Source organism: Euprymna scolopes, chromosome 22, assembly GCF_053919585.1.
Source record: "Euprymna scolopes isolate OS-2025 chromosome 22, ASM5391958v1, whole genome shotgun sequence".
Lineage (NCBI taxonomy): Eukaryota > Metazoa > Mollusca > Cephalopoda > Sepiida > Sepiolidae > Euprymna > Euprymna scolopes.
In genome coordinates, this window is record NC_136503.1 from 37,324,638 (window position 1) to 37,342,642 (window position 18,005).

The 18,005-nt window shown below is 32.1% G+C and overlaps 1 protein-coding gene across 1 annotated transcript in view; it reads left to right on the top strand.

The window, feature by feature from the left end:
* Window positions 1-18,005, top strand: part of LOC145243971 (structural maintenance of chromosomes flexible hinge domain-containing protein 1-like) — a 157,265-nt gene that overhangs the window by 42,339 nt on the left and 96,921 nt on the right. The window contains exons 4-13 of the mRNA XM_080107107.1: window positions 4,776-4,858; window positions 7,472-7,602; window positions 8,060-8,192; window positions 11,262-11,381; window positions 12,195-12,358; window positions 12,613-12,724; window positions 13,611-13,821; window positions 15,138-15,255; window positions 16,318-16,377; window positions 16,480-16,603. Coding sequence (XP_079963233.1) covers window positions 4,776-4,858; window positions 7,472-7,602; window positions 8,060-8,192; window positions 11,262-11,381; window positions 12,195-12,358; window positions 12,613-12,724; window positions 13,611-13,821; window positions 15,138-15,255; window positions 16,318-16,377; window positions 16,480-16,603 — 1,256 coding nt within the window. The remainder of the gene's footprint in view (window positions 1-4,775; window positions 4,859-7,471; window positions 7,603-8,059; window positions 8,193-11,261; window positions 11,382-12,194; window positions 12,359-12,612; window positions 12,725-13,610; window positions 13,822-15,137; window positions 15,256-16,317; window positions 16,378-16,479; window positions 16,604-18,005) is intronic.

Here is an 18,005-nt window from a genome sequence, read left to right on the forward strand (position 1 = left end):
ATTTTAATGTTATTTTTATAAAATTATTTTTTTTTCTAAGTATTATCTAAATTATTTTTTGCATAATACAATTTTATGGTTTTTAACTAGACTTTTAGTTCAGTTTATCATTGATCACTTTAACTAAATAAATATGAAAACCGATTTTCCTATTTAATATCAATATCTTAATTTATGTAAAAAAAGATATGAAATTCTTTATAAATTTGATTTTTTTTTTAAGTGCAATTTTAAGTCTATATTTTTTATGCTGCCTTTATTCTATGCAACAAATGAATAAATTTATAATTTTGCAATATTTTTCTCAGATAATGGCTGTTAGTTATTGATATTGTAGTATTATTTACAATTCTTCTTGAAATATTTCTGAATCTAGTCCAGGATCGTTCACCTCCAGGCATTTTGTCTCAGTCACATTCTTCCATATTTGATCGTTTAAAAAAAAAAAATGCGATCTGCATAGTTTAATGCAAATATTGACTTATATAGAACACTTATTAAGTCATTCTGTTTTTCATTATTCTTCATTTAAAACCTGCATTCACTAGAATATTCTTTTTGTATTTTTTTCCATAAATGTTTGATGCATTAAATATATTTAATTACTGTTGCAATTGCTGTTTACTGTAATTGGCTACGCAATATGCTGTAGTACGAGGGGCATGCAATAAGTAATGCCCCTGACCCACTTCCAGTTGTCTGATCTAACTGAAATTTTGCATGTGCAATGATTTATATCTCTACGGGTTATGTGACAAATTACAGCTCTGAAATAATTGTGGTTTCTGTTTTACAGGTGTTTGAACTTAGTCAGGTGTGAAATGGAGCCTGTTGAATGTCGAGCAGTGATCCAGTGTTTGTATTTGAAAGGACACGCACCACAAGAGACTTTTGATGAAATGAAAGAAACTTATGGTGATAATGCCCCAGCATATGACCTTGTAAAACGCTGGCATCGTGAATTCAAACCTGGCCGGAAGTTTGTGGAAACAGCTCCCAGACCTGGTCCCCCCTCCCTTCTGCCATTGATGAGGCATCTGTCCATCAAGTTGAGGCTGGCATTTTGGAAGATCGGTGCATTACTATTCGCCAAATAGCCCAAGATGTCAAGATTAGTACAGGGTCTGTGGAAACTATCATTCATGACCATTTGCATATGCATAAGGTGTCTGCCAGATGGATTCCCAGGTTGCTCACACCATTCCAGAAGCGAGAACGCGTCGAGTGCTCGGGGATGAATTTGGAGATGTGCCAAGAAGATGAGTGAAAGTTTTTCAAAAGACTGATTACACAGGATGAAACCTGGGTCCATCACTATAATCCAGAGACCAAAGCCCAGTCAATGCAATGGAAGCATTTGGACTCACCACCCGCAAAGAAGGCAAGGATGCATGCTCACAGTCTTCTGGAACCAGGACGGGGTAGTGATGACAGATTTCCTGGCAAAGGGTACCACAATTAAAGGAGCCTATTATGCTTCACTTTTGAGGAAATTAAGGGAAACTATCAATCAAGGGGCGGGGCAAGATCAGCAAAGGTACCCTCCTCCTGCAGGATAACGCTCTGGTCCACAACTCTCATGTCGCCAGATCAGAAGCATGGGCGTGTGGTTATGAAATCCTTCCCCATCCTCCCTATTCTCCTGACCTTGCACCTTCTGACTTTCACCTCTTCCCAGTCATGAAGTTGTTTTTGAAAGGAAAGCGTTTCCCAGATGATGCAGCTTTGATTTCTGAAGTCACGTCGTGGTTGGAAGACCAACCTGGGGTGTTCTACAAAAACGGTCTCCAGAGCTGCATCAAACGATGGGAGAAATGCATAACTCTGGGTGGTTCCTATGTAGAGAAAGACTAATAACTGTGCCAAGTTTCGTTGCTCTACTGCTATGGGAAGTGGGTCAGGGGTATTACTTATTGCACGCCCCTTGTAGTTCTCCTAAATCCTATGGTTGCCATAGCAACATAACTATGCAATTTCTTGTCACTAGTCATCTTTATTAATCAGTTATTTAAGTGCTTCTGCACTAAACTCAAATTTTCACAGGTACACACAATAATAGCACCTATTCTGTTGTCATCTAACTTTATCAATGACTGAATTTACACTTTTCGCAATAAGCATTATAGTGCGTTGGAAACTTGTTTTGTCTACCTTTTTCGCATCTAACTGAACACTTGCATGATTTCATTATATCGGTACTTATGCAAAATATGGATTGTGCTTTTTTTTTTTATAGGAGTTTCAAGTTAAATTCAATTTTTACAGTATCTTTATTAAATTGTTATATGAAAGTACAGGATAGTTTGGGTTTTTTTTTTTTGGTTTTTTTTTTTTAAGCATCGTTATGTAGAATACAGATAATGCTGAAATAAGTACCACAATAGTTATTTTACTAGAGTACACTTTTAGAAAATATTTAATTTATATTTAATAGGGTGCATTTCAGTTTCTTAAACAATCCAATTGTTTTAATCTATTGTGGTATGCATTGCACGCTTAACGACATAAATTAATGAAAATAGATACCAAGTTATATATACAACCATAGACTTTATTTAAAACAAGAATATTTATACATTTTTTTTACAGACAAGTTTTCAGTGAAAATGCATAAGACCCGGTGCGTGCGTGCATCTCTGCTGATCACGTGTGAACTGAGATTAAATATTGTGTTTAATGTTGTTAGCGAGGTAATTCATGGATTGTATAGTTTTTGTTCATGATTTTGCAATGTTTGGCTTACCTTGATAAGGCTAGATGGTACACAAAAGTTCACTTCATTACAGAATTAGTTTGCATGTGTAAAACATACTTGGAATGCATGTTGCACGTTGTCCTGCTCACGTGTCTCCAGGGAAAAGAAAAAAAAGGAAAGAGACAGAAGAGAAAAAGAGGAAGTTAGTGTCGACACCTATCTGCTAGAGGCAAGGTCTCTTTTACAAATTGTGTGTTCGCTTTGCACAAAGTTATTTGGTAGACTAGTTTTTAAACTGATGTATCTCTACAAAATCAAATACTTTATTTAACCAGCAGTGTTACCACTGTCAACTAGGGGAAGAATCTATCAGGCGTGTGTATGCAGTATGATGATGTATGGAAGTGTAACCTGGACAATGAGAGTTGAAAGCATATGCTGCATGGAGACAAATGATATGAAAATGATATGATTGATATGTAATGTGAGTCTTAGACAGGCTTAGTTGTGATGATCTCAAAGAAAGGCTAAATCTAGCCAGTGTAGGGAGATGTGTACAGAAGCGTAGACTTTGATGTTATGACTACATTGAAAGAATGAATAAGAATCTTGGGTTAATACATGTAGAAAAGTTGAGATAGTGGGTTTAGTTCACAAGAAAAACATGGGAGAACGTGATAAAAATGGACTTGCAGCATAAAGACTTGTCCAGAGATAAGTTACTTGGGAAGCAAATTTCTTAAAGTTGTTTAATGCCTGCCAACATGTAAAATTAACATTTAAACCGAATATAATGACAATGATTTATGAAATATTTTTCTGGCTTTAAATTTATTTACTATTCCTAATGTATTATTTTAAAATTAAACTAACTCCCAGAATATGGTGGGTAGGAACTGCTAGTATATAATATCATCTCTGAAAATACTTCTCAATATTTTTATAGTTGCTTTGTATGACAAACACTTTTTTATATCTAGGTCATTATTCTTGTATGTAAAATAGGTACTGTTTATTTAAGTTATTTTCCCTAAATTACACTCAAGTTAAAGCTTTGGATGCATTTTATATTTAAAAAAAACTGAAGGATACAAAAACAATTTGGCAAGTTTATATATATGTTAACATGAACATCAAAATCTGTAACACCTATTCAAAATGGAAGACCTTGCACAGACAAAGGCTTCATATCCTTTTAAGGTTTTATTACAATAAATTTGTCATATCCTAACACTTTGCTGCAGTTTTATTGGATATCCGATCATCAGAAATATATTTATAAATCCTAGCAGTCTTTATACATTTGAATACAAATTCAAACTACACAAAACCTAATTCTTACTTAGTTAAAACATTTTTTTAAACAAATGTAAATGGCATGATATTGATTACCATCACCTGTTTTTTATGACTGAACATTTTCTTTTCATATCGAATCTAATTTACTAATTCAAAATGTGAAATATTAAGGACAAATATTTATTCTCCTTCAATTTGTTTTAAATGTGAAATATTATAGATATGTAACCCCCCTCCCGCCCCCACTAAAAAAGCATGAAATTTTAGAAAACTGGATTGTATCTTGTGTAGAGATGAAATGTGCACCTTAATGTTCCACAACATGGAGCAAGTAATGACGAATTGAAATGAAATCAAGATGGAACAAAAGCTCATACATTCAAGGCAATATTAATGATTTCACTGAATCAAGTGAATGTCCTTAACAACTTTAAACATTAGTTACACTGTTATTGTGCATCTGCTAAGGAACCACATTGAACATCTTCTCTAATATTTTTTTCTTCAGTTTAAAAATCAATTGTTTTCTATTTTCAATTACATATGTATGTGTAAATAAATTATAAATTTGTGTCTGGCAATATAGCTTTTCATGCAAAATGACAAGAATAAAACATTCCGATTTCTCATTTGTGTGTGCATACATAGAAGTATTATGACTTTTTTGTTTTAAAATCTATATCACCTCCATTGTAAGTCTTGGTCTAGAAAAATAAAGTTTTGACAAAAAGAATTTTCTGAAAATTGTTTTATAAAATGTTGCTCTTTTTTTTTTTCCTAGCTTATGCATTTGCAGAGTTGATTGATAATGCCTTAACTGCAACTGCTAACAATACCGGAGAAAGGAGTATTGAAATCAGACTTGTAAGTATTTGATTATTTTTCTTTATTTTATGATTCAAGTTACCACATTAGTAATATTCAAATATAAGTTCAGAAAAAGAAAAAAAGAACCTTAATGTCTGGTTAAGATTTATGGAAACTGGTTTATTATTGAACTGCTAACTATTTAGCCAACCTCATAAGCTTCAGTGCATTTTGATTCTATTGATCATGAATGTCTTTAATTGATAGTAAGTATAGATATGAATACAGATATGTTTATTTAAGAAGTGAGTTTTCGAGAGAAAAAAAAAAGCATTTAACCATTGCATATTTCTTAAAAGCATTTAACCATTGCATATTTCTTAAAAGCATTTAACCATTGCATATTTCTTAAAAGCATTTAACCATTGCATATTTCTTAAAAGCATTTAACGATTGCATATTTCTAAAAAGCATTTAACGATTGCATATTTCTAAAAAGCATTTAACGATTGCATATTTCTAAAAAGCATTTAACGATTGCATATTTCTAAAAAGCATTTAACAATTGCATATTTCTAAAAAGCATTTAACGATTGCATATTTCTAAAAAGCATTTAACGATTGCATATTTCTAAAAAGCATTTAACGATTGCATATTTCTAAAAAGCATTTAACGATTGCATATTTCTGAGAAATAGATAAGGGGGGCATTTGGTTGGGCTGTCATGAGACCTTGTTGTACTGATTAAATGAAGCAAGATGTGGAGAAGAGTTGAATACTTATTTGTGGTTGTCTTTGTGTTTTATGCCACATGTTAAATCAGATCCGAGTTACAATAGCCTGAGAATCCTTTCAGCATTCTCTCACAAGTGAGAGCATCTCTGGCAAAATCAATGTGTGCTACAATCTTTTTGAAGTACTATCTCTGGAATTGCACAATTTACACCTCTGTTGACGTTATTCATTTCCTTTTCAAAGCTGATCATAACAAGAGCATCCTCATAGTCATCCTGCTGCTTAATTTGTGTTTCCCAATCAGGTTTAATTGTTTGAAAAATACTATTTGTCGTGTTAAGATGAGGATTTTCTTCATGCCTGATTATTTTGTCAGCTTTTTATGCCAATTCCAACAGTCCCCATGTCTACTGCAAAGAAAGTGGCTTCCTATTAATGAGCTAAAAATCCTTTCATACTATATCCTTGTAAAGCCACCATTTGCCAATACATGGAGTATTGTTGTCATATCGGAGCTGATCCACTAACCCCCTAGCCTCTTCTTGGACATGGTACAAAATATAATTTGTAACGTAACCCATTCCAAATTGTCTGTCCTTGTTTTGCAACAAGTACTTCTATTATCTGTACTCTGATGGACTTATTTCACTTGTATGCCCGCCCATCCGATTAGCAGAAAAATCCCACCTTTTCATTATGGAGGTCACTAGATGTCAGGGGATTCCATACTCTATTAGCTTCTTTTCTCTGCTTGCCTTTACTTTCTCCTGACGGTACCAATATCTGGAAATTTAAACATAATGCAAACAAACCTCTTGCTGTCCAATTTTCTACTTAGATTCTCTCACCTCTAATAAATCTGGTCCATATCACAGTAGCCCCTGTCAATTGTAATGTCTTGTTCGAGCTGAACAGAATTTTTTTTTTTAAATGAAAATTAAAGCTAATTTAATGAATTTAATATAAAATAACAGAATCTGAATTGTTATGAGTCATGGATATTATATTCTAAAGCCATTTATATAGAACGATTATCTATATATGTGCGCTGCATATTATGACGTACTCACCTGTAAATTAGATGGCAAAGAACTGTATGGGCAATTTGATTTTCATAAGAATTTAATAATGCAATCTGTGATAATAAAGATATGCTATCCAATTGAAAATGTTATATTTTGAAGATTTTCTTTTTTAATTATTTCATCTGAAACTCTGAACTACCTTTTTATGATAATGTTAATAACATGTTTATTAGAGGTTAAAGAAGTTTGCTTGAAGCATTAATGTGTATATAAACGAAATTTAGATTTATAGAAGGCAAAACAATGCAAAGATGTAACCAAATAGATTCACATTGAAGCAACTTATTGTATAATGGTGGAACCGGCCATGCAGTTTCACTTTATTGAATCAATATATGTGTGTGTGTGTATATGTACAATCATATACATACGTACATATTTTATATCACATTCTTCATGTAATGTTATGTTCTTACTTGCGTCAGGTGATCAAGTGACATATCCGTGATGCTATATATTTCAGGAAGTCATCCCTTCATCAGGCATGTGTTTGACTTTCAAATGTGTAGTGAGTTTTACTAGAGATCAAGCTCGTTTAAAAGTCAAGCACACCTAATTTTGGGATGACTTCCCAAAATATATAGCATCACGGATATGTCCCCTGACTACCTGACACAAGTAACATATTACATGTAGAATGTTATGAAAAAGTGTTATGTGAAACTGCATGGCCCGTTCCACCATTATACTAGAAGTGTCTTCAGTGAGTCTATTCGTTATATCTCTGCATTGTTCGGCCTTCTATAAACCTAAAAAAAAAAATTTATATACCATGGTTATTTATGGGAACATATTTTTTAGTGTTTGTGTTATTAAAAAATTTAAATTATTCTCCCTCTTTCTTTGTAGCATTTTGATGAAGGAAATCCTACCAAAAATTGTATCTATGTCCTTGATAATGGCAAAGGTATGACCCCACGGCAGCTAAATAACTGGGCAATATACAGATTATCTAAATTTATTCGAAAAGACAGAAGACGGTAAATGTTTTTGTTTTTATCTTCACATGATGTTACTACCCTGATCAAATAAATTATGTAATGTAGATTCTCTTTTAATCGTGTCATATATATATATATATATATATATATATATATATATATATATATATATATATTTTAATAGTAGTATAAAAATATACTTCTGGCAAATAAACTACACAAAACCGTGTTTCATTCCTGAAGGAAATCTATTACCAAGTAGTTAGCCTGATAATTTTCCTTTGGAATTAAACAAGTTTTTGTGTAGCTTTCTTGCCTTAAGCTAATCATGTAATGAGCACTGGAGTAAATACAAAAAAAATAGATTTACATAATATATTTTATAAGTGTAAATACGTGAAATAGTTATATCCCAATACAAATATTTAGAATTATTTTTTTATTTTAATCTTGAAATTAAATTTTTATTTTTTATTTATTTTGTTGTTTTTTTTAGTAACTCTGGTGAGGTAAGAACTGAAGCGTCACCCACTGTGAGATATGAACCTCCCAGATCCCTAAACAGTGATATTTCCTACTTTGGTGTAGGTGGCAAACAGGCCATTTTTTATATTGGAAATTCTACAAAAGTAAGTTCCCTTGTTTTGTTTCTTTATTGTTAAAATATTCATATTTCTTTTAAGATTGCTAATGAATGAGAACCCCAATGTATATCTTCACTAAAACTTAGCAACTTCAATCAGACATATAGAGCCACAACTATCTTCTATTAACCTTATTCAACTTATTAAACTCCTCTCTATTAACCTTATTCAACTTGCAAATCATATACACAGTTAAAAAGCATATTATGTAAGCTTCATGATAAATTATGTGGTGTCAAAATAGCTCATCATGAATTTATAAAATAATCAGCATGTTTTTATCTAGCAAGTTAGACATTCATGGAGGGAACAGAAAAGGTGTTTCCATTTTACATATATATTTTATAATTATATTCATACCTTTTAAATGTAGTTGTCTTTAGTTTGTGTGTATTCATTCATTTCTAATTAATATTTCTTTAGTTCTTTCTAGTTAACTTAATATACGTCTCTCACTCGATCTCCTCAGTCTGTATACTATGTCACTACTAGCAATTTCAGTTGTCACCCTCTGACAATCCTCTATCATAATAATCACAACACGGTTTTAGTCCTGTTTGCAGACAAAAAGGAAATGCTTTGTAACTTAATATTTAGAGGTCGACCATTAGCTTTTAGGGATGTGTTCATGCCAATTTTGGAGTTCTACTTTAGGGAGTTTTGTAATGGGAGAAGTATTTTTGGGATGTGACTGAATCAGAAATATTTTCAGTGAAGATTTGCTGGTTTTCAAATGTGAGAAAAACAATAAACATTGTCATACAGTAAACAAAACAAAGATGAGTTCTGAAGGCATATATTCACAAGAAATAATATATGTTTAAAATAGGTTTACAGCAATAGAAAAACGGAATGTTCATAAATATTTTTTAAGTTCTTGTAAAACCAAGGGGTTCATTACCCAAGACATTACAAGAAGTCTGGATCAATTAATTAAAAGCTGTGAGTTTCAGGGGTCGGGAAAATTGTATTCAAAACTTTTCTTATTTTTATAAATTACAATTCATTGGAAGTTGTTTTTAAGAGTCAATATTCTTTTTGTTATTATATTAGTAAAATATTTCAGTGAGATGACTTGGGTATATTTCAATGAATAAAATTTATATAGATTGACAGACGGTAATGTGATGATGTGTGTGGTTGTGTTCATTAATGTTTGTGTGCGTGAGTAAAGGGAAATTTTGTAGAGATAAGCAACCACAGTGGGGCGTCTAGCAACACTGGTCTGTAAACTTGGGTTAGCTAGGTTTCACTGGTTTATTGAAGAAAAATCTGACTTTTAAAGGATTTAGGTAGCTTCCAAATAAATTCAGAAAGTTGATATTTGTGCATCCTTTGAAGCAGACGTAACTCTGTGTTCGCTCGGCTTTCCCAAGAACACATCAACAGCTTGGGTTTAGCTGCTGTCTGACATGGCAATCAGCCAATCACAGCACGGCACGTCAAGTTTCAAATCTATGCCCGAGCAGCAGACGAGAATTTGGATACCAATTGAAAGTTGATTTTATCAACAACGGAATCTAATGGCAAAATCGGTAAAATGTGCAACCTGCGGCTATGAGTGAGCATTACCGACAGGAGATGCGTTGAGGGAGCATTACCGACAGGAGATGCGTTGATGTTAAACATCAACAGTGGACAACAATCCGGACTGGGACCTTCTTCGCAAAATCACGGCTGAAAATCGCGTGCATTATCAAACTGATATGGGCATTTGAGATGGCAACGAATAAAAACGTCTAGCGCAAATGTGGATTGGGATCGACACACACTATGGTCAATTGGAAGAATTTCCTGTGAGACATTTGCCGGGATTATTTTCTTAGAATCCCCATATGGTGGAGATAGACGAGTCTGCTTTTCACTGACGCAAACATAACATCGGTAGACTACTCACATCAGTCTGGGTCTTCGGTGGATACGACCCCCGCCGATAAGGAGGGTTTCTTGGTGAGCGTACTAAACTGAAATGCAGAAACTATAATCTTTCCACTAATAAAAAAAATATATATTCTGCCGGGGACCAGGAGCTTTTAGACACCTATCTTTTAGAGTTTGTGGAAGCAAAAATTTGGTAGCAATCTGTTCGTCTCCATATTAGATCACATCGCCGAAAGCTACCCAGTTGGTGAAGAGCTTCCTTACATGTCTACCACTTCTTCTATATCCATTTTGTCATCGTCTGATGCCATCCAAAAGTCTGAGGAAAAAAAAACATATTCCTGAGGAAATTTTCTTGGCTTTGATAAAAAAAAAGATTACAACTACTCACAGTCGAAATCAACAAAAAAAAAAAAACAATCCACTCACTTTTGTTATTGGACAAAAAAAAACATTTGCTAACACTTATTTATTAAAAAAAATTTCTTTGCTTAATCAAAAAATTATTTATTTAACAAACAAAAAAACAACCTTTTCTCTTCACACCATTATTAAAAAATTACAGTAGGTTTTCCTATTTGTTGATGTTTCTACATTTAAAATTTTGCTATTTTCTTCTACATAGCGTTATGATTTCATCGTTAATGCTCGGCATAATCCGCCTGTTGACGTCATGCTCCGGAGAAAGTCGAGCGAACGCCGAGTTATGTCTGGTGCAAAAGATGTACAAGTACCAGAAAGTTTTTTTGATTGGTCCAAAGTATAATTTTGTTTTTATTCAGGATAGTGTATGTGCAGATGACCGTGCGTACAAACGCGTTTATGCATTTTGATTTTGTATGTTAAATGTGTAAATATGGACTGCTACAAATATGGAGCTGTGCTTTGGGACTGTAAAGCAGCTAAATAGTGAATATTTATTAATCATTGTATTTATAAAAAAACAATCAGTCAATGAAAATCCAAAGAATAAGCTGAAATCTACAGTTTTTCTAGAAATTCCTCGAAAGCAGCCATGTTTTTGTTTTGTTTTTTGTTGTTGTTTTTTGTTTTTTTCTATTTTTATTATTTGAAATGCATAATTGTCTTTTGTTCAAATTGTTAACAAAAGAAGTGTTCATTTTTTGGGGTTTTTTTTTTTATTATTTATTTATTGTTATTTATTTTTTGAAGATGATAACTCGGCCTGCCGGTTCCAAAGATATCCATGAACTGACTATATCAAAAGATGATTTTGAAAAGAAAGAGAAAAATAATGAATCTATCTACAGTGGTTTTATCCGGAACAGAAAGGTATTTTTTTTATGTTTGGGGTTTTGTACTAAAATTCTCTTCCAAGATATGCAATGTTTCCATATAATTCTCTCTTCAAAATTCTATAAAGAATTCTCAATAATGAATGTATTCTCAAGTTTGTTTGCATATACGTAATTACTAGGGCTAGGACAACAGCATATTCTTTTCATTGTTTTGACTCTGGTGTGTATTGGTTGATATCTTATATGCTTTTTTTTAAAGAGTGATGTTCTCGGTTGATTAACTGTGTCGGATATATACTTGAAGGTCAAAACAATGAAAAGAATATTTTGTTGTCATAGACCTAATAATGACATCATCTGTGGATGATTGTGTAAGAATGACCACTCTAATACAAAAATTAGAAGATGATATTAATGTAAAATAAATAGTGATAGGCCTGTGATTGCCAATGAGTAAATGAAATTGATATAAAGTATCAGCTTACTGCAAGGCTGAAGATTGTCAGTTAACAATTGTATCTTGAGTTTTCACTTTTATGCTGACAAGGAGACTCCAGGGGAAATTTTTATTATAATTCTAACAGGCATTTTCATATTTGCCATTTTCTTACATATTTTCTGGTTGAATTATAAATAAATTGTTTGAATTTAGTGTCTTTGTTTACATGTAAAAAAAAAAAAAAAAAAAAAAAAAAAAAAATTTATCATACATGTTAAAATTTAAATTGGATAACTTTGAAGCTTGACATGATTATTTATCATTAAATGTTGGCTTTTTTCCTCTCACTAGATAAAAACATAATCAAATTTCTGTTTAGGAATGTAATTGTTTTTGTTTTCTTCACAGCCAGGAGATTTTAGTCATGTGCCTCTAGAAGATGAAATTTTGAGGAAAATAATTTCCGAAGAAGGAGAACGTGAGAGCTTTACAGTCGTAGCAATCCATGGTATCAATGCTGAGCACATTCCATATTTGAAACAAAATTTGAAAGACTGGGGCCGTCAACTTTCGTAAGTAAATTGAAATACTTAAATAAAGATTTATCTTATTAATACAGCCTCATAATTATCAGTGGTGGAGGGCGGGGTATAATATCTCTTAATTTCAGTGGTTCTCATAGTTTTTTGTTTTTCTTTTTTTACGTACAAGTTGTTATTGCAAGACTCACACAACAGTTGCTCTATAGAAAACTTGAATTTAAAAAAAAATAAAGAACTGGATACAATTTTTTTCTTCAAAATAAAATAAAAAATTTTCTTTCCAGCCATATCTACCATTACTATCTCCATGGCCCTAATGGTAATCAAGATCCACCTCCTCATGATCCGACCAGAATTATGCGACCAGCTAGTCCTTTCAGACACATTAACATTAATGTAAGTCTTTATGTGTTTACCTTTTTGTTTTCTTTTAATATTTCTACCTCTATGATAAGTTTATTTACATTTAAAGTAGCTTTATTAAAATCAATCTTTGGCTTTAAAATTTTTTCCCCATAAATAGTAATTTAACACATAAAATGTAATACATTATGTATTAAACCCAGGAATATTAAATTTGAATCTAAACAACATAAAAATAATTTAAAGCTACTTATTAAGTTATTAAGAGCAAATAGAATTCTTGGATGGTTAGAAATATTTCCATTGTTTTAAAATATATAAAACACTTAAAGCCTCATCTAGAATGATGTCATTGAGGTTTGGGTATCTATTTAGACATTGAAATTGGAATGTAATATTGAGATTGGAAGCAAAATTAATAAAAAGATAAACAATTAGTTACAAAGAGATATTGGGGGAAAATAGGTTAAACTACTTTACTAAAGAAGAATGAAGTGATTTTAATTAAAACTTTCAGAATATTTAATGGCATTTCTAACTGAATATTTTTTTAAATAGATCTCAATTTTGAAATTTATTGTTAATGCAGATTAAAATAAAAATAGATCTAATTAACCAATTGAATTTTTTACCAATAGCTTATTACAAGTTATTAGCAGATTACGAACATTTAAGATGGAATTGGATTAATTTGGATATAAATTGAAGTAAATTTTTTAAGGACAATTATGGGATTTTTTTTTATAAGCTGTTAGATGAAATGTTTAGAAGGATTTAATCTTTATAGTGATATTGTACCAATGATGTAATGGGAGGAGGGTAAAATCGAAGAGCGTAACAATAATTGTTTAAATAATGTCTTATTACTTCTTTTTATCATCTTACCAGTTTTTATTTGAATCATATTTTTCTTTTGCAGATAAAGTTATACAAAGCACTAAGTATGACGCGATGCCTCAATTTGCGGGACATTGATGACGATTTGCAGAGTCAGTTTGTTAAAACAGCTGGTTCTTTGTTTGATTTCAAAGCGAAGGTAGAAGGAGCCGGTGTTGTTGAAGGTGTTCTCAGATATCATCCATTTCTTTATGATCATGAAACATTCCCATCTGAATTTGTTGACCCTCGATGTAAGTATGATTCACATATTAACATGTTTGTTGTCCAGAGAAAATAAGTACTAATTTACTGCATTGTATAAACGTTCATTTTCATAATTTCTATGAAAAAAATTATTTTTGATACTTTGTAAGATCTATAGTAGTTTCAAATGCTGATTGTAAAGAACAATAATTGTAAAGGACAATAATTTCAAATTGATTAAACTTTTTGAAGAAAGAGAGAATAAAATGTTGGTTATATATGATCCTCAAGATCACCATAAATCTAGAATTTGTGCTTGTATTTTAGGGACAGTTTTTCATATGGCAGGGATGTCTCAAAAACTTGAGTGTTTATATGTTGCTCTGGTTCAGAGCACCTTTGCTGTCTTTGTTGTTTATCTGAGAAAAATTCTGTCTGTTTCATTCTGCTAACATGTCTGTGATGACTGAATGGCTAGAGAAAACTGAAGAAGGTTCTGTCATGATTTTTCCTTTGCTTACGAGTTGACTGAGACTGGTAATTAAACCCATTCATGTATATGAACGTTTTGCAAAACTTTTTCTTGATCTTTTCTTAACAACTTGCATTTACTGTTTTATCTCCTCTGGAAGTCAACTAAGTTCAATGAGACCTCAGATTTCTGTTTTCACTGCAGTATATTAATGCTCAAATGCTGGATGGTATAGTTTTGAATTCTGAAATTTCTGTACATTTCAGAAACAATGAGTTCTGTGTAACCGTCAATGTATTTAATTGGCATACAACTGCTATTGAGCTTTTTATATCCTTTAAGAAATTCCAACAAGGACAAGCAACCAGCCATGGAACACTTCTGAATGTACGACTATCATTGTTCAGTATTTGTTCATTATTTCAATTATTGTCAATGGAATAGATGCCCTAAACCAAAGTCACTTTTAAAGCTGCCTGAAATCAATGCAAACGAGTTATAAGAAATGCAGAATCCTATTTCCAATCTGTTAAATTTGGAGTTGCTGGGCAGGAGGGGGGGGGGTAGTTGATGTTAGTTCAAAAACGAATGTTTTGATTTATGTTTGTTTATAAGCAATTTTATGAGGTAAACAATATTAGTGAGCCAGTAAATATATTAGATTCACTAAAAGCAGCAAATGGAAAAAAGGGAGGGGAGATAAGCGGAAAGGAATTATGAATTTCTGGTGTTATTTGATGCACATATATACGGTTTTTAGTCTGATCCAATGAAGTAGATTTTTTAGGGAAGAAATTTTTCTTTTAATCGTGAGACCAGTTGAATTTGATATGTTCCTTGATTTTGAACCCTTTGAAATAGAAGTAAACTTTGAATACTTTATTTTTGCAGATACTGAACCTGAAGATGACCATGATTATGCAATTAATGATCGGCCAGCGCGGGGAAGACGACCTGTTTTTGAGTGTTATTGGAATGGAAGGCTTATCCCCTACACTTTGATTGATGAGTAATTATGAAAGCTCTCTTTTTTAAACTTAAAATGTGAAAGTTAAAATTGCAGAAAAAAAAGCAATGTGTCTACTGCACAGGCCATAATGATCTTGTTCATGTTGAAACATAAGTCCCTTAGTTTAGAGCCTAAGAGCCCACCTTTCTAAAATGCACATAAATATGACTACCTAATATCCAGAGGACCCGCTCTAGCCCTTTCCTCTGCCCATAGTTTGAATATTTGTACTTTGGACCGGGAATCTTAGTTTCTCGTCTTTCAGTTATCCTCACTTAAGTTCCTAAACAGTGATTACCTAAGATAAGAAGAAAAATAGACACAAAAATCAAATTTGATTTGATCCTCCTTTCAGCGAATATAGACAAAATAATATCCCGAATGAGTTTTACAAAATAATTGATAAGAACTTCCCCTCAGAAAATAGATTAAGTAAAATAATTAATAAGAACACGGTTTAACTTTCATTCTCTACTGCTGCCAATCTATGTAATATGATAATAGGTTCTAATAATAGTAAAATAAACAAAATAGTAATAGGGTTGAATCAGGTGAACTAAATTTGGAGAGAAAATGAAACTGAAGAATATCTAACAAATGTCCATTGGAGGACAATTTCTTAATTTATGAAATTCTATACAATTGTGAAGTTAAGGTAGATAATAGTAAAAAGATATAGCTTGGAGAACTGAATGTTTTTTTTTTTTGTTTTTAAGGACAAATAGCTAAACCATGTTGCATCTTTTAAAATTGGACCAGAGAATGAACCAAATAAGGATGAGGATAATGATAGAAATAAGAATAGAACAAAAATAGTTATTAAAAGTAATAGGAACACAATTGTATTAGGTGATTGGGTTAGGGAACTATGTAAGATTAAAATGTATCGAATTCAACTTCAATCATCACCAACGCTCGCAATAGTAACACAATAACCTCTTGACTAAACGACACTGTCCCTTCCTCTCACTCACTATCACTAATTTATCATTAAAACTGTCTCCATCTTTTTAACAGTTGAAATGAAATTCAATAATTTAATATGGTTGCTTTTAATTTCAGATTTGATTGGTGTAGTGCTCCAAAAAAATCAAAAACTGTCCCTACGGATTGCTATAATCGGTAAGTTTTAAAACAGAAAAGGGGAAAAAATCTTGTCTTTTTTTTAATTTGTTTTTCTTTGTTTTTTGCTTTCTAAATGATTTTAATTTTTTTTTCTTTCAGGGTATCTGGTGTTTTGTGGACAAATGATAAATTCCAAGTTAGTACCAACAAGTTAACATTTATTGATCTGGAGATGAAATTGAGGGAAAAAAGTACAGTCTTTTGCCGGATCGTTAATGGCCATGTAAGTGCACACCCATTTTCTTATTTCCTCTCTTTCATGCAAAATATAATGGAACCTGCCTATCTGTTCAAAAACACACAAAAAAAATAATTTGGTTATAATTGAGTACAAACTATTGTATGCCTAGATTGTCTTTCTTTAACTCTTTCTACAGAAAAGTATTTTTATGTAATTAATGATTTCATAATTGAATGCCTACAATTTACGACGGAATTTAGAGACCAGACTGAAGTTGTTTTGCTGTTCACATTCTAATATTACTCTGAATACTTGAGGATAATTATAGTATACTCATGTTTATAGGAAATCAAATAACATTTTTGTTATTCTCCGAACAGAATAGGTTTGCAGCATTTTTATGTCCCCTTATAGAAATGATTTTCAATATATAATGCTGCTAAACCTTATGTCTAAACTGCTTGTTCTAATTTGGATCTAAATCCAGTATATGCTTTAATTCTAGAATATATTTAAGGATTAGGCTTAAGGGATCTTAAGAAATTGATTTGAGTGAATTTTTTCTTAGTGTCTGATGACTATAGATCAGATTTAATGCAAATCTGAAATATTTAAATTTAACATATTTTAAAGAAACTGAAATTTGGAAACTCTTTATTGGTGTCTAATACCTAATGTTAAAATTTTACAAATATCGGAGATATCTTAACCTTTATTGAGCGATTTCACCGCCTTTTTCCATAGACTAAATATAGTCCACATTACAACCTCTTACACAGCAAACAGCAGTGTTTCAAAATTCATAATGATCTGTTAATTCACTTCAAAGAGTGAGTGTGTTGGTGTGTACTAGCCTGGGTGTTTGGAGGTGTATGTTGAGCAAAAAAAAAGAAAAGTGGTGGTGGGAAGGCAGGCTTGAACCTGTACCGCGAAGGAGGAAAAGAACGTGACGTCTTTGCTGTTACGACCACCGCCAAACCAGAAGTGATATAAGTTTAAATTAGGGCTAGACAATCGAAAAGAAGGGGATGACTTTTGAAAATATCAGCGAAAAAAGCAACCCCTCCCTATAGAAAAGTGCCCAGTTATGGGTGAAGAAATTAATATTTTTAGCCAATTTTTCGGTATTTGTCGTCTGAAGGATAAAGCTTCAAAGCGATACTGATCTTGTGAAAATCCGTCCCTCTGTCGAAGGTTTTAGGCAGACATGTAAACATACATACATTTATATATTGGTTGCTCAAATTTTTGACTCAAACCTATTAAAAAGCTTGTCCTATCTCTGAATACCCTTTATGTATGATTTCAAATATTTAGACCAAAAATTGTTTGAGTAATTTGGTAGAGACCGCAGAGGTCAAACTTTTTAAAAATTTTGACCCCTATTATGACCTCTTTACATTTATTGTGTTGGGTTCAAATCAAGTTATTAAGTAAGATCTGT